General features: G+C 42.1%; 1 protein-coding gene across 5 annotated transcripts in view; it reads right to left on the bottom strand.

Moving 5' to 3' along the window:
- ROBO1 (roundabout guidance receptor 1) overlaps positions 1-23,368 on the bottom strand; it is a 795,752-nt gene that overhangs the window by 70,623 nt on the left and 701,761 nt on the right. For 4 of the 5 annotated variants that reach the window (XM_077342368.1, XM_077342365.1, XM_077342366.1 and 1 more), the window contains 5 exons: positions 18,594-18,602; positions 11,713-11,837; positions 8,554-8,725; positions 5,487-5,692; positions 510-591 (listed from right to left, as the gene is read on the bottom strand). In XM_077342368.1, coding sequence (XP_077198483.1) covers positions 510-591; positions 5,487-5,692; positions 8,554-8,725; positions 11,713-11,837; positions 18,594-18,602 — 594 coding nt within the window. The remainder of the gene's footprint in view (positions 1-509; positions 592-5,486; positions 5,693-8,553; positions 8,726-11,712; positions 11,838-18,593; positions 18,603-23,368) is intronic. The other variant, XM_077342367.1, reaches the window with a different exon arrangement.

Genomic DNA, 23,368 nt, shown 5'->3' with positions numbered 1-23,368 from the left:
GTAAATTGTTTCTGGGATGTCTTGTTTCTTTTTCATTCTCAATTTGTACTTCATATATATAATTTCATCCTGTCTAACAGCTTATGATATATATAGACATGCTTGCTTATAAGCAAATGAACTGAAAAAAAAGATCATCAACACCATTAATTAAAGGTAAAGGTAAAGGTATCCCCTGTGCAAGCACCGAGTCATGTCTGACCCTTGGGGTGACGCCCTCTAGCGTTTTCTTGGCAGACTCAATACGGGATGGTTTGCCAGTGCCTTCCCCAGTCATTACCGTTTACCCCCCAGCAAGCTGGGTACTCATTTTACCGACCTCGGAAGGATGGAAGGCTGAGTCAACCTTGAGCCGGCTGCTGGGATTGAACTCCCAGCCTCATGGGCAAAGCTGTCAGATGGCTGCCTTACCACTCTGCGCCACAAGAGGCTCTTAATTAATTACATAATCAAAATAGTAGTCATATTTACAATTTCTACCTTATATACAGGAATCTTGATAAAATTACCTTGAACTTCAATGTAAGCACTCCACGATGCTTCACCACTTGGAGTTGAGGCAACGCATGTATACCGACCAGTGTCACCCAGCTGAAGAGAAGAACAGAAACAAATAGATACATGGATCAGGTATTTATTAGAAATGTGTGACCCTTTCTTGGTGTCTTCTTTATATTTGATGGGAATTCTTCCCAGATTGTAAAAAGTCAGGTTTTGTGGTCATCTTAGTGGGATTACCTCAAATGTCTTCCATTCATACTTACCTTCCATCAGTGGTGATTTCCATGGCTTTCTTTTGCAAGGTACATGGACAAAGACTATAAGATATCAAGGAGGCCATTTGTCTTTTAAAAAAAGTTTCTTGAATTGACAACTCAAAATGTATTTATTTATTACATTTTTACACTGCCCTCCCTTGCAGCTCAGGGTGGTTTACAGTGATTCATAGTACAAGTACAGAACAAGCATTATAATGATCAACTTATAATGTTTCTAACATTATAATTTGTAACTTTGTAATTGTATAACTGTTAACTGCACATCTATGGTTCACGTTTAAGAAAGTATTGCCAGATCAGGATTCATTTTGCGGGTCTGCTGCATGCAGTTGTTGGTGGGAGAACCTTCTAGGGGCTCTAGCCCCTAGTGCTATTTCCTTGGCCTTGACTGAAAACTTGGTGGAAAAGCTCTATTTTGCAGGCCCTGCAGAATTATTTCAGCTCTGGCATGGCCCTGATCTCTTCTGGAACATCATTCTACCAAGTGGGGGCCAGGACAGAAAAAGCCCTGGCTCTGGTTGAGGCCAGACAAGCCTCCCAGGTGACAGGGATTACCAGCTTGTTTGAATTTGTAGAGTGTAGTGCTCTCTAGGGGCATAAGCAGAGAGGCAGGTACTCAGGGCCTAGACCATGTGTGGCTTTGAAGGTATTGAGACTATTCTTAAGCAAGCTTATTTTAGATCCCCTTCTGTCATTACCATAATAATATAACAGGTCTATGTTTCTTAATGAAAGGGGCCCATGTACACACAAAACAGGTCTGCCCATATTAGTTGTTTGAACAAGAAATCTCTGTAAAATGAACCAAACAACACTGGGCATGCTCATTGTTCTCCATGTGTCACTGATTGCTGACTGGTAGTTATGTGGGGAAGAGAAACATTGGGGTGAGAAAATAAACTGATCTAGCCCCAATTATCTTATAGTATCAATTTTATTTTCAGTCTAGGTTGTCATAAGCTTTTAAGAGCTTTCATGAGTTTGAAATGAAAAGAACCCTGGTGTGAAGTTTAATTATGACTGGGGGTGGGGTGTGGTTCATCATCACACAGGCTTGGAGTTAAATGAGAAATCCCTTGCTGATGTCAGCACTTTAAACACTATGTTGCATCATTGGGGAATGGGCCACAGCTCAGTTTCTAAGCATCTAATTTAGATGTAGCATTTTCTGTATTCATTTCCTGATATCTTCAGTTAAAACGACTGAGCAGCAGCTGATGATGAAGTCTGTCACATGGCACCCTATACGAGCTGCTTTCAGGGACAGCAGACAGTACTCATTTTGAAAGGCCCATGGTCTTTCTTTGGAGAAATACATACATTGTACGCATGATGCTTCCATGCACAATCTAGCTCAGCCATTGTCTATTCTGTATGAAAGAGTTATGTGGAGAAAGCTCCCTCCTCAGAAGTTTTACTAATATGTTAATGAGCTCATAAAAGTCAACAAAGAAATGAGTGAAAGTTTTTATCAGAAAAAAGGGAACTCTTGCAAGTTATTTCCAAGGCTATCTGAATTCCTGAAATGTTGAGGTTCACAGTTTATTGTGATAATATGATGTGTGTAAAACAGGCTGCATACAGTATAATCACCCACATATAAATACAACCTACCAAAGTTACCCGTAATGCATTCATAAAGCAATGAAAGATTAATCCACTCACAAAAGGTCAAGCTAAAAATCAGAGACAGCTGTCAACACTACAAATTCTGTGCTGGCATGAAGAGTATTCATGGGAAGGCAACCAGATGGTTTCAAACAAAGAATTGTATGGAAAGGACTCTTTATATTTAGTTTAATTTTATGAATTAAGTTATCCTAAGGCAAGAACACCCAGCAAGTAAGAACAGGTGTTCTACTTACAAAAATGTAAATTGTTTCGCTATAACTTGTGACAGGGGACTAGCGCATTGACCAAGCATGTTTTCCCAAATCCTTTTGAAGTCATCTGTTTGATTATCTTGATCTAGTTAATCGTTCAGAATCATATCATTACTGCATTTTTATATGGCATGGTAAAGAATGGAGGAAGCACAAGAACAAAAATACAAAGAACTAGTGGTAGAGAAATATAAATTATAAATATAGAAGAGGAGAGCAAAAGTTTCAGCATCTTAATAATATTGTTTAAAATTGCTATGGCTTATTTGCTGATGCAATACAGACTGTGACGATGACAGTTAGAATGCTGTACTAAGTGAAACAATAGAATTACTAGTTACTTTACTGTTTATACCATCTATTAGCCATGATGGAATCCTGATGTAGGATTAGCCACAAACCCAATGTGGCTGAAACCTATTACCATTTGCGGGCAGTAACAATGATGTACCGTTATACATTTCTAAGTCATCTGACTTCAGAAGGATGAAGTGTGGTGACCCTGCTTAGGAAAACAGTAATTCTTGGTATGTAAAGCTACAGAAATTCACTTTACCCCTTCATACAGAAATTCATTTTATCCCTTTATTTTCTTCATTTACACCTTCTGTAAAAATGATTTCAGAGGGTAGCCATGTTGGTCTGCAGTAGAAGAAAAAGTGGATTTGAGCCCTATAGCAGCTTAGAGCTCCAAATTATTTCGTAAACTTAGTCTTGCAAGGGGGTATTCATTACACCTCAATAAGGACAGCAACACAACTGCCACTTGGTATAAAACTGGCCACAGCCTTTACTATCCTGGGTTGAGTGAGGCATCAAATAGGTAAGGATCTCACCCTCTTGTGGTCAGCCAACCTTGCAGTAGCCCCAGTCAGCAGGCTCCCTCTCGACAGGTTTCCTGGCTAGCCAGCCTAAATGTTCCAGAGCAGCAATGCCTGGTGACCCATGGGAGGTGGCAACGTGATGAGAACTCAATGGGCATCTGCCTCTGTCACGTTCCATTTCCACTCGGAAATGCAAGCTTTTACCAAGCTCAGCATACGCTCAGCCTCTTATGGGGCCCCCCAATCCTGAGGAGGCCAACACGCAAGCCTGGCCATTCCCCAAAAGATCATTCCCAATTAACTACCGCAGGCTGTGAAAAATAGAAATCCATGAACTAACATTTCCAAGCAAATACTCACAACTGTTTCAACATATGCTAACCTGCTGATAAGCAAAATTCAAAAATAGGGAAGGTGGGAGGGATCTGCTGCGATGACCACCTGAGGGGGAAAGGAGGCTGAGCACACTCTTCCTGCCCATATAAGGGCATCTGCTTCACTCCTGCCCTTGGTCACGGATGTGTAGCTCCACCCGTCCTTGCAGCTTGCCAGGAGGGGAAGTCACGAGGGTGGGCACTCCACCGCCAGCCACAGCAAATGGCCCCCTCGTCAAGACAGGTTCATTTAGAGTCAAAGCTCTCTCCAGCTGACAAAAACTTATACTTGGAAAATCTTGTATAAAAACAATTTCTTAGATTAATTCTTAAAAATTTACTTATAACATAATGTGCCAGTAGTGCTCTTCCTCCTGATGGATGGCCGCCCTGACTCTCCCCCAGAAACATTAGCCAGCTGCCTGGAACAGGGGCCAATTGGCTCAAGCAGAGTCACCTGAAGCTCAATCCTTCGAAGATGGAGGTCCTCTGGCTGGGTAAGAAGGGCCCATGTGAGGAAGTGTGCCCACCCTGGATGGCGTAGAGTTTACTATGGCTCACTCCGCCAGGAACCTGGGTGTGATCCTGGATGCTTCCCTCACAATGGAAGCCCATATCATGAAGGTAGCACAGCTGGCATTCTTCCATCTCCGCCAAGCCAAGCTACTAGTGCCCTACTTAGCCCCAGAACACCTAGCCACAGTGATCCACGCAACTGTCACCTGCAGGTTGGATTTCTGTAACTTGCTCTACACAGGCTTGCCCTTAGCCTTGACCCGGAAACTACAGCTGGTCCAAAATGCAGCGGCCAGGATCCTCACAGCGACACCGTGGAGATTCCACATCCGGCCCATACTACATCAATTGCAATGGTTGCCAGTTGAATTCCGGATCAGGTTAAAGGTTCTGGTAATTACCTTCCAGGCCATACGCGGTCAGGGCCCAGTGTAGCTGAGGGACCGCCTCCCAGCCTATGCCCCCAAAAGAGCTTTACACTCCGCCGCCATCAACTGGCTACTGGTCCCTGGCCCAAAAGAAGTTTGCCTGGCCTCGACCAGGGCCAGAGCATTCTCTGTCCTGGCCCCCACCTGGTGGAATGAGCTCCCAGAGGAGATCAGGGTCTTGACGGGACTAAAACAGTTCCGCAGGGCCTGCAAAAGGGAGCTCTTCCACCAGGCATTTGGCTGAGGCCAGGCCAACCAACCAACATCTGCAGGGCCCATGCCCCTCCCCCCAGAAACCCACTAAGACTCCTGGACTTGTTTGAGTTACCAATGTTTATGTTATAATGTTATACTGTTGTGTCATACTGTTACCCGGTTATACCAGTTAATAATATGTTATTATATTAATGGTTTCATATATAGTTTCAGTTATATGTAAACCGCTCTGAGCCTTCGGGGAGGGCAGTATAAAAATACAAATAAATAAAATAAAAATAAATAAATTATTGTCCCTTGTATATTGCAAATTCAGAATAAGCTACGTGAAGTCATGATTCGTCAATATTAATAGTCATTTAACATGATATTAATTCTGAAATTAGACTTTGTACCCTTCAGGACCACAAATATAAAAGAAGCAAAAAAATTTTTTTAAACGTATGGGATTTTCATTTCAATTTACCTTGACATATCGAATTTGTAATGCACCAGTCTCCAACTGCTTAATCCGGGAGTCTTGTGTGGAGAGGAGGGTGCCATCTTTTTTCCAGAGAACGGTGGGCATTAAAGTGCCTACAACCACACAGCTGAGCACTAAAGTGCCATCCACAGCCACAGTCTGATTCACAGGACCCTGTCGAATGACAGGAGGAGGCCGGTCTGCAATTACTGGGAAATGAAATGTAAGGGAAACAAACACAAGATTTATTAAACTGGAAACAATTTCTATTCATTTAAGCAGCAGTCATTGCTATGGCCTTTGAAAGAATCTGAAGATAATTAAATAACCAATTAAAGTAGGAGATATGTATTAGAATAAATTTCACTCATTTTTTTAAGGAAAAGGTGGTATGCATTGTAATCTTCATGAGATTTATTTACCTCTATTAGTTTTTAAAGGTATAAAGCTAATACAAGAATTCCTGACCTTACTTGAAAGATGCCCCTGTTCCTTCATTTATAGCTCTTCCAGAAATAGGCAAAGTTTATTAGAAGACTAGAATACAAGCATATATGTACCACACAGTAGCCATGGCAGGAAGAGAACTGTTCAGCAGGCATAATTTATTGGAGCAGAAGTACCCTTTCCAGTCCCAGGACTTCCTATTTTATCCAGTAACTAGATATTAAGCCCGCTGTGGGCAAAATACAGCGGGCCCTAGCATGATGGGTGGGTGGAGGGATGGGGCGAAGGAAGGAGGAAAAGGAGAGAGACAGAAAGACAGAAAGAAAGGGAGGAAGATAGAGACAGAAGAAGAGGGAGAGAAACAGGTAGCCAGAAAGAGGCAGATGGAAGAGAGGGAGGAAGGGAGAAAGGGAAAAACAAAGTGAATGCTGGGAGGAAGGGAAGGAAAGGGCAAAGGGAATGCTGGGAGGAAGGAAAGGGCAAAGGGAATGCTGGGAGGAAGGGAGGAACAGAGGAAGGTAGGTGGCCTTGGGACCTTCTGCTGGGCCCAGGGGCAGGCTCGACTGCTCCAGGGCCCGGCAGAAGGCTCGGGAACGTGGCGGCAGGCTTTGAGGCCTACTGCCAGGCCGAGGAGCAGTCTCGGCTGCCCCAGTGCCCGGCAGAAGGCTCCAGATGGGGGCGGTGGGCTCCGCGGCCTACTGCCAGGCCTAGGAGCAGTCTCGGCTGCTCAGGGGCCTGGCAGAAGGCTCGGGACGGGGGCGGTGGGCTCCGCGGCCTACTGCCAGGCCTAGGAGCAGTCTCGGCTGCTCCGGGGCCTGGCAGAAGGCTCGGGACTGGGGCGGTGGGCTCCGCGGCCTACTGCCAGGCCTAGGAGAAGGCTCGGCTGCTCCGGGGCCTGGCAGAAGGCTCGGGACGGGGGCGGTGGGCTCGGCTGCTCCAGGGCCTGGCAGAAGGCTCGGGACTTCGGGAGTGGGCTTTGTGGCCTTCTGGCGGGCCCAAGGGCAGGCGAGCCAGCCCCAGGGCCCGGCAGAAGGCTCCCTGGGCGAGGGGAAGCCGGCCGGAGGACTTACCGCTGGGGAAGGCTTCTTCCTCTGAGCGGTAACTCCCCGGCCGGCCCAGGCGAGGCTGGGCCAACCAGCCAATGGGGAGCCGCGCTTTGCGCGGCTCCCCATTGGCTGCTTGGCCCTCGAGTGACACTAACTCCTCCCCACTTGCCCTTACTCCTTTATTCCTCCCGCTCCTCCGGAGCGGGGGGAGGGTTAAAGATGATGGAATTAGATTTAGAATTAGACTGACTGTCACAACTATTTTCTACTAAAATCCTTTTGTTTGAAGTAATCCAGTCATCACAGAATCACAGAATCATTGAGTTGGAAGGGGCCATACATTCTATCTAGTCCAACCCCCTGCTCAACGCAGGATCAGCCCAAAGTATCCTAAAGCATCCAAGAAAAGTATGTATCCAACCTTTGCTTGAAGACTGCCAGTGAGGGGGAGCTCACCACCTCCTTAGGCAGCCTTTTTCACTGATGAACTACTCTGACTGTGAAAATCTGTCTGAACTACTCTGACTGTGATATCTAGCCTAACATTGTACTTGTAGTTTAAACCCATTACTGCGCGTCCTTTCCTCTGCAGCTAACGGAAACAGCATCCTGGCCTCCTCCAAGTGACAACATTTCAAATACTTAAAGATGGCTATCATGTCCCCTCTCAACCTCCTTTTCTCCAGGCTGAACAATGTTCATAATCATTCTTTTTTATTGCACAGATAATGTGTGCTATTTCATTATTTTCTTCAATATGTGCAAAATTATTGTAAATACAAGGAAGAACCAAGTCAGACAGCATGAAAGGTTCAGATAATTTGCACCATAAAAAGACCACTGTTTTTTGTTAATTTCACAAGGTAACTGAGGTATGAAATTCATATATATCCAAGGTATGCTTGAGGTTCACAGTTATCTTTAATTTTATCTACTAATCTAATTAGATATATTTCCATGTTACTTAACTTCTTTAGTTCTTGAGAAAGTAAGAATGCTTCCTCATAATAATCATAATTATATAGCACAAAAGTCCTTTATATGACAACAATGCTAATTCGTAGTTACTAAAATTATATTCCTTAGTACTCCTTAGAGCTAGTGCTGTCATTATGAAGTTTGGGTATTTACATATATATTACCCGCCAATCATTTAGACTCAGTATTCTATAAAACTCAGCAAAATTCTATAAAATGTAGCAAATATATATTTTATTTCTTTATACTAATATGTTTTTGAAACTATGAAAGATAAATGTAGTTACAAACTTAAAACATCTTGGAAAAATGGACTTGCATATTTCAATAATTGGTCAGTTAACATTTTGAAGACACTATCTTTCTAGAAAAAATATGTGCCACACTAATTTGCACTTGCAGCAAACGACTAAGCAGAGCCTTCTAGATCTTTGAAAAGTGTAACTGCTTAGGAAGGTGCCTAATTCTGCACCACAGTTTTTGACCTGGGTATTTTCACCTGTATACTAAGAAGCATATAAATGTAAAGTCATTGTTACATTGTCAGAACTCAAATATAAACCTTTATGAAAATGATAGTGAATGTATTTTTACTTTACCATCAGTAACCTCCAAGTAGGCTTTTGTTGTAATGCTCCCTGCTACATTTAAAGTCTGGCAGATATAATATCCAACATCAGATCGCTGTACATTTGTAATAGTGAGATCACCAGTTTGTGACACAGAAAACCGGCTAGAAGACTGAGGAGGCTGGTATGAAAATAGCAGGTTCTATTGAGGGGAGAAAAAAAAAATAGCAAGACATATTGCGTATTCTTCATTCTTCTGCAGGCTGAAGAGGAGGGTCATGCATCCTTACACACGGCCCCTTTCGCAAACGATGGACCAATATGTAAATATAAAAATATAATTATATATATGTATATATGTTTATTCAGGAGTTTTTTGTGAGTTACCTTGTCAAAAGTCTACCAGATCATCATTATTAATATATTTGTTTATTTTCTCAAACAATATAAGGCTGGTAAAAAGGTAAAGGTAAAGGTATCCCCTGTGCAAGCACCGAGTCATGTCTGACCCTTGGGGTGACGCCCTCTAGCGTTTTCATGGCAGACTCAATACGGGGTGGTTTGCCAGTGCCTTCCCCAGTCATTACCGTTTACCCCCCAGCAAGCAAGCTGGGTACTCATTTTACCGACCTCGGAAGGATGGAAGGCTGAGTCAACCTTGAGCCGGCTGCTGGGATCGAACTTCCAACCTCATGGGCAAAGCTTTCAGACAGCTGCCTTACCACTCTGCGCCACAAGAGGCTCACTATAAGGCTGGTGAGGCCTTCCTTTTGCAGAAGTCATGCTGATTCTTCCTCAGCAGGCTTTGTTCTTCTATATGCCAATTCTTTTTTTTTTTTTTTTTTACATTTTTTACTAATGGTCTGGAGCCAATATTAGGCTAACAGGTCATTGACTTCCTGATTCTCCTCTGGACTCCTTTTTAAAAATTGGCATAATTATAAAACAATCTATCTGTCAGATATAACTTGTCAGAAAATGACATTCAAAAACTAGCCAGCAGCTTCAGAATAATCATGGAAGTTGCAGTCCCAATCATGAAGTGAATAAAAACATCCTCCATGTATTCTTGAGCTCCACATCCTTTGCTTTTTCTGAAAAAAACTATGATTGCCTCTAGCAGCTATAACTGATAACAAAAGCTAGGCATTTCAAAGTTGGCCAAAAGCTTCAGTATGATTGTGGGTGTTTTAATGCAAATAAAGGGAACTGGAAACTTCTGGCACAGGATATTAATAGAAAGCCCTTTCTCCATGCTATTTGCAATGGAAGCAGAGGTTTTGTGTTGTTTTTTGTCTGTAGCAGACATCAGAAAATAAACCTAGGAGTTGCAGACTTGGACACCAGCTTCAGGGTGATGACAGGGCTCGCAGTGCTAAAATTAAGGGAACTAGAATGTTCTGGAGGAGTGTGGTTCACAAATATCGCTCTGGTATTTACAACAGAAGCAAAAAGTTTACTCAGGAGAATCCAAAAAGGGAAGACAATAGACAGTGGGAAACAACTCAGAAGAGGGCTCAACAACTTCTCTGAGCTATTGGAGCCTGTGTGGTCTAGAGTAGCGGTCCCCAACCTTTCTCAGGTCAGGGACCGCCTCCGGGATGTGGGGAGAGCCGATGGCCCGGGTGCTGCGAAAACACGCATGCGCAGTTGCGCACATGCATGTTTTCGCCACCCGGTGGTGCTAACACGCATGCGCGGCAACTGCATATGTGTGTTTTCGCCACCAGGTGGAGTATGCACATGCGCGTTTGTGTCACCGGAGTGCCGGCAGCTGCACCTGCCTCTTCCCTTCCTTCTCGCTGCGGGTGGGGGGAGGCAGGCGCGGCTGCCGGCGGCCCAGTACCGAGGCATTTGCGGCCAGGGGTTGATGACCCCTGGTCTAGAGGCGTGAGAGTCTGAAAAGGATCCAAGAGAACCAGGTTTGAATCCCCAATCTTTCATGGAAATTTGGGCAAGCATGTACTCTCAGAATAATGAATCTCACAGGCTGCTATAGTGAGGATACATGGACAAGAGCAAAACAATGTAGACATATTGGGGAAAAGAATGGCACAGAGAGGGAAGATGGAAAATATCTCCTCTTTTAGAAAGGTGAGGTATGATGTTATAAAAATAATTTTGGCTACAGTTTGTGTAAAAGGATGATCACTCTTGCAGTTGCATTGTCTAGCACTGTTGAAACTTTGTTGGCAGGTGGCAGATCCACTTTTTTGGCATGTGCCCAGACACTGGAAAAGGCGGAAGGAGGCTGAGCCCAACTGTCCACCCTTTAAAAGGACATGAGGTTCAGCCCCTCCCTTGCTGCTATTCGGCTTCGTGCACTGCCTGAAGAATGCTAGGGGCAGGAATCCACGCTCCTGCCTGCAGGTCCTTCCCAGCTCCTGGTGCCACACGGCAGCAAACTGCCCCTGTGGGTAAGTCTCTGGGAGCTTTTCTTGCATTTTTCTTCTTCATTGCTTGTCTACGTACCTACTCTGTGGAATTTTCAAAACTCAACTTTCATAAGGAATCTGTTAAAGTGTTCAGATACCTAAAGTCTACATAGTTAAAGTAGTTTTTTAGTTTTGTTGATAGTGTTTGCATCACACTAAAACCTGTTTATAGGTAGCTGTAGCCTTGTATAAGCTATTCCTCCAATAGTGGTCATAAGTCCTGAAGTATATACATGGCATCAAATGTTCATTTTTTAGTTCCAATCTAAAAACAACTTATTACATTACACAAAGAAATGAGATTTTTAGTGCCATTCTTTTCTGATAACTATCTGATAACTATCAGTTCTTAAACTGGTAGCAAAACAAACAGGATATATCATTTTTCATTAGCTTTTCCCATTCTTATAACTGACATTCTGTTTTCAGTTTCTTGCTAAACACCTGAATCTATTCAGTAAGTGAATGTAAAATAGTTGATTTAAAACTTATTCAAGGCTATTTGTTACTTTACTGAAGTTTTACTGTTACTGAAGTTTTATTAAAAATCGGCACATATAGTATATATCTCTTGGCTATATGCAGTCCATACCCATGTACTGCAGAAAGAGGTCTGTGCAATTTTGCAGCCCGTGTGGAAATACCACTCACATAAGAAGTGGCATGGAAACAAGCAAGAGTATATCCTGAACTCCAATGTTTTCTTGGGATGTGTCCTGTGATGGACTGTGTACAATCAAAGATTTTCTTTTACCTGACTTCCTTCTCTTCGCCAAAATATTGCTGGTTGAGGGTTCCCTGTTGCTTCACACTGGAAAGTCACTGTTCTGCCTAATGCAGCCACCTGATCACGAGGTTTCACAACAAAATGTGGTGGCTCTAAGGGGAAAATATACAACAAAATTAGCAGAATATATTTTTTTATCTATGTGGATTAGAGACTTATATATAACATTTTACTTGCAGAGAGAATGGTTCTCCTTAAAATAATAAAGAAAACATAGTTCAGGCACGACTGAAATTGTTTCACAAGCCTAGTGTCACAGTCGCTTCTACGGAATCTCTATGAAACCACCACAGAACAACCTTTTGTCTGAAGTCTCACAAAGCCTAATTACCTTCAGTGAGGTTTCTTACAAAAGTACTCTAGGGGGTGCCACAATCTTAACGGAGAGAAATTTCCAGAGGTCATGAGAAGAATCAAGAACACTCCCTGTTTTAGTAACTCTTATGGTAAAAACTAAATGACTGAAAATTCAGGGTTTAGATACACAAAAGTCATCAACTTTGATTTAGGAATCATTGAATAGCTTCCATAAGAGGCTTGATTTTGATGTCATCTGGATTGCTCAAAAAAATTTTCACTTTAACTCAAAAGCCCCAGGATTGCTACTGTGTAAATTATAACCATTTAAAAATCTTCAATGCAATTACTGAAGAGGAATGAATTTAAAGCAACAGTGAAGCAGAATGCTTCCTTCATTTACATAGGCAAGGGCATGCTCAAACAAAATATATATGTAAATGAAGGCAAATTTGAAACATCTGCTCATCGTGACATTATAAATACTGCTAGCATTGTCCAAACTGTTTGATTTATAGAGACTTAAATGGCCATTTCATCTAGCAGTAAATAGAACGTCAAAAATTATGTCAGTTACATTGAGATATGGCAGTTGAGTATATTAGGCACAGTGAATGAACTAGACTAGAAGAAATTATTATTTTAAAGCTCTGTTTTATCTTACCCTTATAGGCTTGAAAAGACAAGGATTTCTATAACAGATGTATTTAATGGTTTATACTTTTCAGCTCTTTAACTCACCAGCCATCTGGAAAACTAATTGCTTCCTCTGTATCCTTACTGATTGTAACAGGTATGTCACAATCATGTTTGAACACTATTTTGGCATTTAGGGTTTATACATTACTGTGAACAATTTCTTTTAAAAACAACACTTTAGATGGTTAAATACATACAGCACAGGAAAGAGAAGAGAGTTACACTGCAATTCTATGTGGAGTTATTTCATGTCAAAGCTCACTAATTTCAGTCAACTTTCACCAGAGTAAGACTGTATAGGATCGCCCTACTGCAGTATAATTCTAGGCAGAATTAAACCCTTCCAAGCCCATTAATTTCAGTGGATTTAGAAGGGTGTAACCCTGCTTAGAATTGCAGTGGTTGGCTCCCGAACAATCATGTTTCTGGTATGAATCAAAAGACTGACTCGCCAAATGAATAACAGCTTCATGATGATCCCTTAGGTAGTTTCAAGTGAATCTCTGTTCATCTCTGAGTAGTGATGAGGTGAAAAAAGTTTCAGCACTGTGAAGGATTAATTAGTTTTCTGAACTTATCTGTGTACTCTTTCCGGAAAGTGTTAATAGTACAGGACCAGGAACAGCAGTATTGTGCTCCTTGGTGGTGGGTCTGGAATCATAGAATAATCATACCTGAAATTAAATGTTTTTTTTTAATGCAAATGTTGGTTTGTGATTTGCCAAGGTGACAAATTCACCTACCAACAGCAATATCTAGCTTTCCGTAGTTACACAATCTTTAAACTTTTGAAGAAGTCTGTCACCTTTCACTCGGATTCAGACCTAATAACCAAATTCATATCTCCACAAACTCAAATGAAGGCTGTAATCATTATCTTCATTCTGTCTTGATGAGTGTTCACAAATTGAATCTGGCAGAGAACTACTTCCCGGCAGACATGGGTCATTGGGAGCACATTACCAGTTCTCCAGGGTTTGCAATAGTATTCTGACACAATTCAAATAATTTGGAACCAACAAAAAGACTCTTCTCCCTCCACATATTACAACAAGCTGGGAGGCTAGGCTCCCTACTGATCAAGGGCAAAGAGCAAGCAAACATTAGAAGCTTGCCTTTTCACTATAACAGCATTTGGCAAGGTAGTTGCTTTGGGGACAAGCACAATTTTTTTGGATTCTGTCGGACTTGCTGAGAAAATCGTTATTTTTGCCTTGCTTCATTTCGGCAAATTGCAGAGGTGAGGTGTTCAAATTAAGCCTGGTTTAAGAATGGGTAGGGTCTACTGGGACTGGCTGTGAGCTATTGCTTAAGTTAAGGGACTATGGCAAGCACCCTGAGGCATCTTATAGGAGGGTGTGTCTCAAACCAACCCCACTTAGCTTACCAGACAGGTCCCCTCAAAGTTGTAGCTTTAAAAGTCAAACTCTAGTGTTTGCCCTGGGGGTTACAGTCTCTCTTGACATTCTGTGGCATGCATACCTCATGTACTTGGAGACAGGGTAGGTTTGCCCATTAATGCTGTCATGTCTCTGGCAGTTCATTAGCCCGTGCTGTGATTTGGGTATTAATAAACACCATATAAGTTTTATAAATAAATCCTAGTTAAACCCAAGTTTGTGTGTGGCATCTTTTGTTTGGGGAGTGGGGGAAATCTCTATATATCCATCACTCTCAAACCACTTCCAGCAAGGTTGGGGCACCATGATAAATGCTGTAGATTTGTTTGCTAGGTAAATGATAGAAAGATCATATAGATTCATACCTGCATTCCTAACACACCAACCTGATTGTGTGCACTAGTTAATTTTCTTTCTGTCAAAGGTGTCTGACAGTAACAATTTCTCCTACTCAACTGGGATAACATTCTGTATTTATTAGCAAAAGGGTTCATGTTGATACATTATAAGCACAAATTCTGATTTACAGAGTGGGCAGAGACAGATGTTGGTGTTAGGTATGGAGGTAGTTAGACAATTTAAATATGATAATAGCAGAAAATTCATGATGATGCCTGTTCACATCTAAAGCAAGGGTGCTAGATTATTTTAATGATGAAACCCAAGTACATCATTATTTTAATGATGAAACCCAAGTACATGGGAAAGGGGAGCTAAACTTGGCACTCTCCTGCACCTTCCTTGTTATTATACATTATATACATGATACACAAACACATTAAATAGTATTTTCGAAGGGTGAGGGTCAGGAATTCAGAAAGCAATATGGCACAGAAGGTACTGCATGTAGTCAAAAGAAAAACAGTTTTTTAACCTTTTTGGCTTTCTAAAAAGAGAAGTCATCTACCACTCCAGTATTTGGATTTACTGAGAGTAAGCAGTGATTTACCGCATTTGGGGAAAGCCTTTAAGAAAGTGCACCAACTCATTCGCCAGCAGAGAGGAGTGACAGTGAAAGTAAAGTTGCATGTGGCAAATACTGGATTTCAAGTGAAGAGAGGAGTCAGGTAGACTCATGCTTTGAAAACTGCAGCTCCTTGCCTGATCAATGATAAGAAATGGTAGGAACATTGGGGGTGAGTTTGCTGCTCTACTAGCACTGATCTGCATTTCTGCTTCAAAATAATAACCCGCATCAGCATTTGCTGTGATTCAGGCTGGAGGTACCCAATAATTTTAGTATTTATTATCTTTAATTTATCTCCCATTTGTCTCTATGGTTGGGGATCCAAAACAGCTTTTTATATTGTTCCCCCTTTTCCCTTAATACTCACAACAACAATTTAGTGAGGGTAGGGTGGGCTGAGAGATTGTGATGCACAAAAGGTCAACTGGCAGGCTTCTAACACTAATGGATTCAAATCCAACACTCCAGATCCTACTCCAACACTCTAAGCACCATCCCACATCAAGTGACGTAGTCTATATTCTTTATTGCATATGTATTATATACTTTAAAAAAAAACCTTTTTATTGCTACTTTCTTGTTTTTAGGAGGGAAATCCAAACCAAAAAAGGAACACAATCCAACCTTAACAGGTAGAAACTCAGAAGTTGAGCTGTACAACAAAATAATGTAAAACTTGTTGATTATTTATCATAGTGCACATTTAAAAACTTCATAAAAACTCACAAAAAACTATACAGAACTAACAGCACATAAGACCAAACGTGTTTCGACCCTACTGGGTCTTCCTGAGTGGTCAGAACTGTGATGATACACTCTTATAGTAAATACCTATATTAAACTCTTTATAAAGTGTAGCTGATTGGTTAAATGGGATCTGTAAATTATGGCTCCAGCCAATATATATAAAAATTTTATCCTTTTTGGAGACCACCTCCTATGATATGTACCTAGGGTCACCCTTCTTTGTTGTTGTTTAATTCTGTGCTGAGAGTGTATCTCATGTGCGTCAGAAAAAAAGCTATAGCTTTTTACACTCTCAGCACAGAATTACTGAAAGCATTCAATTTGCTAATATCTGTGTCAGTAGCTATTTGATGAAAAATTTGAAAGAGACACAACAGACTTTTCAAATAGTCATGAGACAATCATGGTTCCGCCATCACCGTTAGGTTGCCAATGAGGAGGACAGGGCCATCAATGAGGGAACGTGGGGAGGCTAGGAGGCACAGGCACGGCCTGCCCATTAACTGGTCTCTTGCCTCCTTGGCCAGCCAGCAGGAGGTTAAACCACGTCCACGTCTGTGAACCAGACTTATCAGCAGCTGGGGAAGGGGGCTCCATAAGAGGCTGTATAGGTGCTGAACCACGGAGCTTCACCAGCTGGGGAGGAAAGCCTCCTAGCTGAGGGGAACCAAACAGAGGCTCATGCCCATTGGGTCTCCCAATATAAGGTTGTCTTCCCCCAGTTCTGGTCCCAGTGGCTATTGGGTGCCAAGTACTCTGCAACTTCAGTCACACCACTGAGGTCTGGCCTTCCTCACAGTCTGCTGATCATGAGATGTCATGTTAATAAAGCTGTGGTTAATTCCATGCCAAGCAAGAGTATGTGTGCACGTCCTCCTTGCCAGCTCATAACTGCACTCCTGTAAGGCAATCAGAAAACTCAAAGAAATTTTCACTGAACTTCTATCCTTCAAAGTAGTAGAAAACCAAATACTTGCTAAGCGATCTTTGTTACACACGATACACTTTATCTTGTGCTAACGTTCTGGACGACAAAAGTCAACAAATTACTGGAGACAAGTTTGATACAGTTATGGACACAGTTAAGACTGTCCCCAATGTCATTGAATAGATGTTATGCTGACTAATGTCCAAAAGAAAAACTGTGGCACAGAGTCATTATCGGTGAGCAGCAGAGAAAATATCTTCTCTCAAATGGTAGAATGGATACAGCAATACCTGATTGCTGTCTCGAATTGCCATAAAGATCCTAAGCATTCCACCAACAGCAGGTTCTTGTGAAAGGAATGGGAACAGACTAACAAATTTATAAGCAGCTAAGCTTATTTTTATTTTGCTTCTGGAGAATCAGTCACAGTTACAAGCACAAGTAATAAAGGAGAAATGTGCTCTGCCCACAGACTCAGTCATCTGTTAGGGTGAAAATATGAAGTGCAAATTGTTTGTTTTATTTTATTTATTTTTGGATCTATATCACATCGCTCCCAGCTGTGATTAAGGTCTTTCTCAACTGGAAATGGAGGTCATAAGCAGTACAAAGAACAACAGAGAAGCTGAAGATGCCACGATTACATAAACAAAAGGTAAACATGAGGTATAAAGTACAACTCATTGGTATCCTAGCATCAGGTGCAGTTGTAATTCTCACAGTCTTAATTTTCCCTGCCCAATATAAACAAGCAACATAAGAGAAGAATATACTATTGTCTTTAAATTTTTATGATGTGATGTTTATGAGTATTCCCAAAAATAATGTCATTGTAAAGTTTTGAATGTTTGAATTTAACAGTTTATGTGTTTGAACATAACAGTTAAACTATAGTGTGCGCTTAATTTAATTTCCCCCTGATCAAATATTTCAGTTCAAACATTTTGTGGCTATTGGGGGAAATGTTGATGTGTCTGTATTGCACACAAAATTGACACATTGCATTTTTAATGTTGTTTACTAAATATCAGATGTTATATGTGCCAGTTGAGAAAAGATGGGAGTTAGGGACAAAACACAAATGAGCCAAACATGTATGCTAGATCCAAATACATTAATTAGAGCACTGGGACATTTTCTAGAACATTGGAATAATTCTGGTAAAAGTTCCAATTCAGATTTTCCCAGGAATCCCACATCTGAATTGGAACTTTTTACCAGAAATCAAACCTGTGCTCACAATCTAGTAAGACACCACCAAGCTTCTTGTAAACACCATATTTCTGTAGCACAATCCGATTTGAAAGATCTGTGAATAACTGCTAATTGTTTTTCTGACTGTACAAAAAAATGAAAAGAAATAGTACTATTAAAATTAATTTCCATTTCGTGTATAAATACCACATTGCATATAAATAGTGTAAAATGCCATAAAATGGAATGGAAAACAAACAACAAAATTAGGTTGCAATGAATATGTATTAAAAAAAAAGAAATGAAAAATGGTATTTTTGAAGATCCAGAGCAAGATCTGAACCAAACATATGTTAAATAAAAACTGTATGCAAACAAACAGAATTCAACATTACAATAATTAAAGCAGACAATAATAAGCCACCAGTTACCTTTGCTGCTTGACACAAAAATTACCTATACTTCATGCAGAATCTGAAGTTTGTCCAGTCAATTACAAGTGAAAGATGGAAGTAGAAGCTGGCAGATATGGAAGGGTATGGATGAAAAAGGGGAGAGGAGTTCCATTCACAGGGATAACGAAGATGAGAAGATGGCCAATAACATTTCAACTTACCAGATATAACTAAAAACAAAACAAAAAGAAAAAATGGAATAAATAAAATCAAACAGAAAATGAACCCAAAAATAAAATGATTGTTTAAAATTACAAGATCCTATTTCACAAAAAGTAATTATTTCAGAACACAAATATATTTTACGATATATGAGAAACAGCATAACACAAAAAAGTCTTAATAACAAACAGTTCCTTTTAGTTGAACAGAAAACCTAATTGTAAATCAGGTGATATGAAGCATGAAACATCAAGGATATACAAGAAATGTGCCATAATGTGAAAAGGATCTTTCTCCCTGCTGAGCAGAGTGCTGGGATCATATTCAGCATAGTTACACCCCAACCTGCTGTAACAAATGAAGATGATTGTCCACTACAACCTTCATGCTGAGAAACAGAAAGAAAATCTATTATGATGTTCCATCCATCACATAATCTAGGAGTAATTTTCATAATCACTTTCAGTGTTCAATGCATTTATATTACTGGTGAGCAGAAGGGTGGAACAACTACTCAATACATTCAGGCAGGATTGGTAGGGAATGGAAATACCTGTTCTGATGGATAAAGGAACTCTGTTTCAGCTGATTTCTTTTAAAACATTTGTTCTCTACAAAACAATAGCAGGAATTTTTTTCTACAAGTATATTGGTACACAAAGAGACATTTACATATTAAGAGGCATGTAGCAGTGATTAGTAGTCTTCCACACATATTGTAGATATAAAATAGGTTCTAGTGAAATATTGAAGCACGGCTCATTCCAAAGTTTTAGCCTTCATCCACCCTAAGATGTACCTCCATCCAAACCTCTGGCTCATGTTCATCATCACCCCGTGATGCCCACCAAACCTTTCCTCGTACCCACCAATTGTTTTATGAAAGTGAGTAGAGCCAAATGGGGTTTTGGCAAGCAGACCATTGGAGACCCAATTGGCTGTGTAGATCTTTAAAAGCACTGGTTAGCAGCAACTGCCATCACATCACAAGGATCTTCACTATATGACTGAAGTGTAAGCTATGTCTATGTAAGTAAATATTTTAAACCATATTTTAATTTCAAAAGGTATCCAATTAAGCAGAGCTTTTGTAGGAAATGTTGAAGAGTTACTACTACTGTTCTATATAACCTCAACTTCTTACACTTCCCATGGCACAGATTTGTGGTTGTGTCACTACCCTATGTCATATTCGAAACATGCTTGAAGAGTTTTAAAAAGGCTTGGAAACTTAGAGGGGACTTCCGCATCCATTAAATGTAGCATCATGCCAGTCGAATGTAGGCGTTATATTTCGGCTGCTCCTCATAATGTCACCCACATCCAGCATCTGGCCAGCTGACGGGTCACTACATCCTCCATTTTAAAGTGCTTCCGTGGGAATCTCATAAAGTGCATTCACCATCCTAAAAAGGGCTAGTGACCGGAGAGCAACCAGCAGGCAACCAGGCTCAAATGCGCTAGAGTCATCTGTATCATCCTGCCCCCATACCTGCCTCCCTCTCCCAGGGACGGGAATTTCTTTTTAAAAATGGCAACATGCCTGGAGCAATTAATAGGCAGTCATCTGTGTAGGCAATGCAAGAAATAAAAGACCTTGAACGGAGACAGATGCGGCAGGGGGAGAGAAGGCGGCGCAGGGCCCCTGATCAGTGAATAAAGACAAATAAAGATGTGTTTGTGGCACAAAGCGTAGCTCTCGAAAGTGGCGTTCACAAGTACTATGCATCTATGATTCCATGCATAGGCATTGCAACTAATAAGTTTGAATAAAAAAAATAGCAGGCATCATGGGACCTTTAAACTGCTTCAAAATATGGAAAGGGGATTGGTTGCCTGGATTGATCAACAGGAGGAAGCGCGACACGTATAAGGCATGTAGCACTCTTCTGCCTTTTTTAGCAGCAGATGAAGAGGGTAAAATGTGTGAGAAGACAGCAGACAAGGGCAAGGCAGGAAAAAAGGTGAGGAGGGCCTGGGAGGCACAATATAATTTCACGCTTTGCCATTCCACGGGCGTGATTCTATTTTAGCTAATGTGCGGAAATGGCCAGAGTGCTGAATATGCATGTGAATTCAGCAAAACCTAGATGAAAAAGACCAGAAAAAACACCTTACCAGTATTTTTCATGTATAATATAAGCCATTTATAGATTCTCTGATCTGATCAACAAAAGGTATAGTTGAGCCCAAATAAAAAAACAGTTCTCTTCAGCTTTTATTTGGAATATGCAGCTATACTGACAGTTCCCCACCACCTCCTGTTGCAGCTTGACCAGGAAAGCTATCACTGCCACAGCTGATCTTCTCAGATCTGCATGTGGTGGTAAGAGATTTCTACATTACTGCATGAAGGTCCTGGAGATGGCTTCTCCTGTGGTGTGGTTTAAATTGCAGAAGTTCTCCCAGCCAGGTCAGCTGGGACAGTGGGAACTGACACCTCCACACTGCCTCAGCCGGGACTGACTCCTTGCAGCTCAGTTTAAAGGAAGTGGCAATAGAAGCAAACCCAGGATTAGCCAGGGCGATGTGGAGTTCTCCGCCTCCATCAGCGCAGCTGGTCCTCTCAGATCGGCATGGGGAAGCAAGAGAACTCCCTTACTACATGCACATCCTGGGGACAGTTTCACTAGCAGTGTGATTTAAAATGGCCTGCAGGAAAAGACAAGCCTGCAGTTGCAGTACAGATCTGTACAGTACAGATACCAGACACACAATATAATTATTTTGATTTGGACAGTGTCCTATTAAACATTTCCCCCCTATGATTTAGCTATGTTCCTGACCTCTTTGCACTGTATTCTAGTTGAAGTGAGATCATATCATTGGGACAACAGCCTGCCTTAGATTTTGAAAGCTCACAATCTATAGGTTCTTTCTGGTCCTCTGGTAATGTTAACCCTATGCAGAGAGAGAGAGAGACAGAGAGAGAGTGCACTGGGTACTAGGAGGCCCGACTAGATTGTGGACTTCATGGGTGCTGAGCATATAGGAAAATAATAAATCATTGTTTTTACATCATCCTCACACTGCTTCCCACTCCATCTTAATATTCAGGGTATTGTAGTGGCAGGCTCTAAAGAACTGGATTTGATGCCTCCTCCATGTGCAGCCAGCTGGGTTGCCAATGTCCAGGGGAGCCGAGAACAAGAATCAATAACTGGCTGTAAAATAAAGTCTGTTTTGAAAAAAAAAAAAAGACTTTATCATACAGCCAATTATCAATTGTTTTTTCTGCTTCCTGGGATAGACAGGTTTTTGGTTTTGAACCTCATGCAGAGGCCTGGAGAACTTCAGGAATTACAACTGGTCTCCAGGCAGCAGTCCCCATGGAGAAAACAGGTGAATTTGAGTTCGAGCCTCCCCGCCCTCCACTGCTCTCTGGAGGAAGAGAACACAGGGAAAAGCACTCTGCAAGCAGTTGCTAATCTGTGGCCGGGTGTAGGTCTTGCCAGGGGAATTTCACCCACACAAACATGGATGTCATCTCCAAGTGCTCATTGGTGGAGTATAAAGATCAACTCTGCTACTGTGGCGGGGAGACTGAGAGACAGCTCCAAACCTCCAGGAATTTTTCCACCCCAGGATTTGCTAACTTCCAAGTGGGGCCTGAATATTTCTGGGAATTAGAGTTCATGTGCAGACTATACAGATCAGCTCCCCTGGCAAAAAGGCAAGCTGGAAAGAGGAGACTCTGTGGCCTTGGGCCCCACTGAGGTTCAGAGATTCCACTCTTCAGGTGAGACCTGAGGATCCCCTGGAGCCATAGCTTTTCTCTAGACCACAGAGATGATTCCCCCTGGAGAGGAGACTACAGGCAAGATATGCATATCTCCCAGAATTACAACAGCTCTTACTTGCAAAAGGCAATCATCTAGAGGGAAGGATTACATGGAAGGTGCCAGCATCCTTAGGTGACTAAATTGGCAGCTCTGAAGGGGGAACTCCAGAGGTACACACTCCAGCGAGATCCCTGCCCACCAAAAATTGTGTCCACTTCCAGCCCCAAGTCTCCAGGTATTTTCTAACCCAGAGCTGGCAACTTCCTCCCCCCGCAAAAAAACCCTTTATGGCAATGGAGAAGGGAGTGGGGGAGGGAGTTAGAGGTTTTGGTAGCATGGAAGTCGGTGGGTGGGTGAGTGGAAGGAAGGAAGCAAGGAAAAGAGGACAAGATAATGAATGGAAATAGAGACAGGGGTGAGGGAAGGAGAAGAAGAAAGGAGAGGGAGGTTCCTCCTGGGCGCCCTGCATTCCACAGGACTGGCAGGGGGCTGTTGGGCAGAGGGCCAATCCAGAGAGCGCACTGCCACAGCCCCAATTCAGCAGCCTGCCCCTGATTCAGCATGTGTGCCACTCTAGTCTAGATTCAGGGAGCAGCATGTGAAGGCTTCTACTGACTGCCCTGCACTTTGCAGAGCCAGCAGGGGACCGTTTCTGTGTCAGCGCCATGACCCTGATCTCTGGCACACCACTGGGAGGCTTACTGGTCCCCTCAAACCCGGATGAGGGCAGCCAAGGTTGGCAGATGCCTCAGTGGGCTGAGTGAGGTGGAGGATGTGCCTTCAAGGAGGCTTCTTGGCCTCTCCTGGCCCTCTTCTCAAGCTTCGAGAAGGCCCAGAAATAGGATCTCCAGGTCCCAGCTCGAAGCTAGCATCCCTGCCATTGTTCAGGGATGCCAGCCACCAAGTGGTAACTGGAGAACTCCCAGAATCAGTGATCCTCTCCAGACTGCAGAGATCAATTCCCCTGAAAAAAGAAACTGCTTGGGTTGGAG

This window comes from Paroedura picta, chromosome 6 (assembly GCF_049243985.1).
Source record: "Paroedura picta isolate Pp20150507F chromosome 6, Ppicta_v3.0, whole genome shotgun sequence".
In the NCBI taxonomy this organism is placed as follows: domain Eukaryota; kingdom Metazoa; phylum Chordata; class Lepidosauria; order Squamata; family Gekkonidae; genus Paroedura; species Paroedura picta.
Note: the sequence above shows the minus strand (reverse complement) of the source record. Positions and strands in the feature narration are given on the sequence as shown.